Source organism: Haliaeetus leucocephalus, unplaced genomic scaffold (assembly GCF_000737465.1).
Source record: "Haliaeetus leucocephalus isolate CR32 unplaced genomic scaffold, Haliaeetus_leucocephalus-4.0 Scaffold110, whole genome shotgun sequence".
NCBI classification, from domain to species: domain Eukaryota; kingdom Metazoa; phylum Chordata; class Aves; order Accipitriformes; family Accipitridae; genus Haliaeetus; species Haliaeetus leucocephalus.
In genome coordinates, this window is record NW_010972546.1 from 1,273,825 (window position 1) to 1,277,239 (window position 3,415).

General features: G+C 69.3%; 1 protein-coding gene across 1 annotated transcript in view; it reads left to right on the top strand.

The window, feature by feature from the left end:
* The window catches only part of ARHGAP23 (Rho GTPase activating protein 23), a 16,347-nt gene that overhangs the window by 6,427 nt on the left and 6,505 nt on the right, over nucleotides 1-3,415 (top strand). The window contains exons 7-13 of the mRNA XM_010585684.1: nucleotides 43-1,022; nucleotides 1,065-1,302; nucleotides 1,989-2,144; nucleotides 2,278-2,389; nucleotides 2,487-2,544; nucleotides 2,721-2,858; nucleotides 2,974-3,273. Coding sequence (XP_010583986.1) covers nucleotides 43-1,022; nucleotides 1,065-1,302; nucleotides 1,989-2,144; nucleotides 2,278-2,389; nucleotides 2,487-2,544; nucleotides 2,721-2,858; nucleotides 2,974-3,273 — 1,982 coding nt within the window. The remainder of the gene's footprint in view (nucleotides 1-42; nucleotides 1,023-1,064; nucleotides 1,303-1,988; nucleotides 2,145-2,277; nucleotides 2,390-2,486; nucleotides 2,545-2,720; nucleotides 2,859-2,973; nucleotides 3,274-3,415) is intronic.

Consider the following 3,415-nt stretch of genomic DNA (forward strand, 5'->3'; position numbering starts at 1 on the left):
CTGGCCTCTCGTCCCCGACCACCCCCTTTGGCCGTACCGCAGCCGCGCTCGCCAGCACACGGAGCGAAGCCGGTGGCAGCCCCGCGCATCGCCCCGACGAGCCGCAGCCCGGGGGTCTCCCCCCGCGCCCCACCGCACCCCACGGGCACCCCGGTTCCTTCTCCCGCGCCGGCTGCCCCAGCAACGTCGCATCCTCTCTGCCCGATCGCTACGGGATCCCCCCCGCCACCTCCTCCTGCTACGGGGTCCCCAAGCATCTCCCGGAGCATCGGACTCACTGCGGCTTCAAGGAGAGTGTCGGGGGGCTGGCGGGGGCTGGGCGAACCCCCCGGGAGGCGACGGGTGGCCAGCGGGCACCCGGTCGGCAGGAGTGCCAGCAGGCTCTGTCCCGCTGGTTTTGCAGCCAGGAGCCGCGACGGAGCTCCTCGGAGGAGCGACGGCACGCCATGCCGCCCCGCTACCGCAGCGTGTCCCAGGACCGGCTGGGGGGCTCGGCGGCGGCCCCCCGGGGCTGGCCCCACAGCGCTTCGCATGACACCCTACTGCAGTCCTCCCGTGAGGGCTGGGCACCCCGAGCCCGCTCCGACCACTACCTGGGCAGGTACGGGCGCTCCATGGAGGCACTGGAGCCCAGCGCCCTGCTCTCCCCTCACCTCGACCGCTCCGCTTGGCCACCTGAGAGGGTCTGCCGGGCCACCGTGGCCGCCGTCGGGCAGCCCATCCCGCACGGTTCCTTCGCGCCTTCCTCCTCCTCCTCCTCCTCCTCGCGGGAGCCGGCGCCCGTGCAGAAGCACCCATCGCAGCCCAACCTGCAGAGCGCAGACGATTCGGGCTACATCGGCTACCGGAGCTACAGCCCATCCTTCCAACGCCGCACCGGGCTGCTGCACGCCCTTTCCTTCCGTGACCCAGCTTTCGGTGGTCTGCCCACCTTCAGCATCTCGCAGCGGCCGGCCGCCCCGCTCCCGGAGAGGGTGGTCCCTGCCATCCCGCCACCCACCGGTCCCCCACCGGTCCCCACCGTGCCCAGGGAGCAACGGCCGGAGAGCAGCCGGGTAGCCGAGCAGCCAGAGGAGCGGAGGGAAGAAGTGGTTTTGCGGCAGAAGCCCCCCACGGGCCGCAAGATGCCAGCCCCGCTGCGGCAGATGAACTTTGTCTTCCCCGAGGGGGCGAAGGAGACGGACGTTTGCGACCCCTCGCCGGCCAGCGGCAAAGGGGAGAGGCCGGTGGCCGAGCGGCAAGGCCGGCGCGTGGCTCCCTTGGCCGCCCCCGAGGACTCGCTGGCATCCATCCCCTTCATCGGTGAGTCGGGGCGGGGAGGGTGGCTGGCTCCGGGAGGAGGGTTTAACAAGTCCCGTGCCAGGGAGGGCGTATTTTGGAGGACAGGACACATTGCATCGTCTCAGAACGTCCGTCTGTGGCCAGCGCGGGGATGGGAAGGGGCCACACCAGCAGCACCCGCTGCACCCAGCACCCCTCAGGGCTGCAGGTGTTGGCGATGGGGTGCCAGGGTTTGGGCTCGAGCAGCCTCACCCCTCTCTCTGTTGTCCCACACCCCCTGCCCAGCCCCTGGTACCTCTTACTGGGCACGGCTGGGTGTGAACTGGAGCCCTGCGTGCTCCTGTCCTGCTCCAAAGTGGGGATGGGGACACGTCTGGGATGACCCACTCCCTGTCTCACTTGGGACCTCCGTGCCCGGCCACCTCTGCCCGTGGGGACCCAAATGGGTCTGGGGGAGCTGCCGGCTCTGCTCCCTCCTGCACCGCAGCCTGCCCCATGCCTGCTCCCAGGGAGGGACCCCAGGGCCAGATGGGGAGGGGGAGGACGGGACCCTGGCTTTTCTGGAGGTGGGAACGTGTCCCCCAGCCCAGCCCAGGCACCTGCAAACCCCCCCAGCTGCCAGAAACGCCAGGGGGGGTCCCAGTGGGGACTCCTCCTGCCCCATCCTGCCCCGACCCCTCCTGCAACGCTGCCCACCCCTCTCACAGACGAACCCACCAGCCCCAGCATCGACCTGAAGGCCAAGCACGTCCCTGCCTCCTCGGTGGTCTCCAGCGCCATGAACTCGGCACCCGCCGTCGCCACTAGCCCCTCCTCGCCCACCTTCGCCTTTGCCCTGAGCCGGCACTACTCCCAGGACTGCAGTAAGTGCTGGGGGGGGGGGCAATAATCGTCCTGGGGGCCACAGTGGGAGGAGGAGCAGCCCCCTGCCCTGGAGGTCTGTCCCGTGCCCGCTGGGCTGAGCAGCGTGCGCTTTTGCCCTTCTCCCTCTCGCAGGCAGCATCAAAGCCGGCCGCCGCTCCTCCTACCTCCTGGCCATCACCACCGAGCGCTCCAAGTCCTGCGACGATGGTCTGAACACATTTCGGGACGAGGGGAAGATCCTAAGGTAGGGCTGGACCCCCCCGCCACCCTCTCAGTCCCACTACCGCATGGCTCCTGTCCCCTCCCCACCGTCCCACTCACGGGGGCTGCTCTCCCCGCAGGAGGATGCCCAGCCGGGTCCCCAGCCTCCGCATGCTGAGGAGCTTCTTCACCGATGGGGTGAGTGTTGGGTGACGGCAAGGGTTGGGGTTCCTGGGGGTGCCCCCCACCTAGGTACCTCTATAAGAGGGTAGCCCAGGGTTGCTCTGCCTGGGTGGGACACCGGTGGAGTGGGGGGTGCTGACAGCATCACCCCAATATTGGCCTCCTGTCCCGTCCCCCCGCCCCCCCCGCAGTCCCTGGACAGCCTCGGCACGTCCGAAGACGCCCGCTCCAAAAGACACTCAACCTCCGACCTCTCGGACGTCCCGTTCAGCGCCGTGAGGAAGGAGGGCTGGCTCCACTGCAAGCAGATCCTCACCAAAAAGGGAAAGGTAAGCGGGTACACCCCCCCCCAACCCCAGCCCAAGCCCGGCCGTCAACGCCGGGTGGACGCTCCCCTCGGCGAGCATCCCTGAAGGTCCGTGCCCCCGTCCCTTCTCCCCGCAGAAGGTCGGTGGAGGCATCCGGCAGTGGAAGCGCGTCTTCGCCGTGCTGCGCGCCCACTCGCTGTACCTGTGCAAGGACAGGCGGGAGGCGGTGACCTGCGCCCCGGCCCCAGGTGAGGAGGAGCCGCCGATCAGCATCCGAGCGTGCCTGGTGGACATCTCCTACAGCGAGACCAAGAGGAAGCACGTCTTCCGGCTGACGACCGCTGACTTCTGTGAATATCTCTTTCAGGCAGAGGATCGGGAAGACATGCTGGCCTGGATCAAAGTCATCAGGGAGAACAGCAAGGCTGAGGGCGAGGTGAGAGCCACATGGGGCTCCCGGCTGCCTCTGGCTCTCCCGGCACTAACCGCCTCGGCTCTCTCCGGCTCTTTGCCTTGTGCTGCTTCCCCAGGCCACGGCCGGCCCCTGCGCGGCCGGCCGGCGTGGGGCTCGCCGGTCC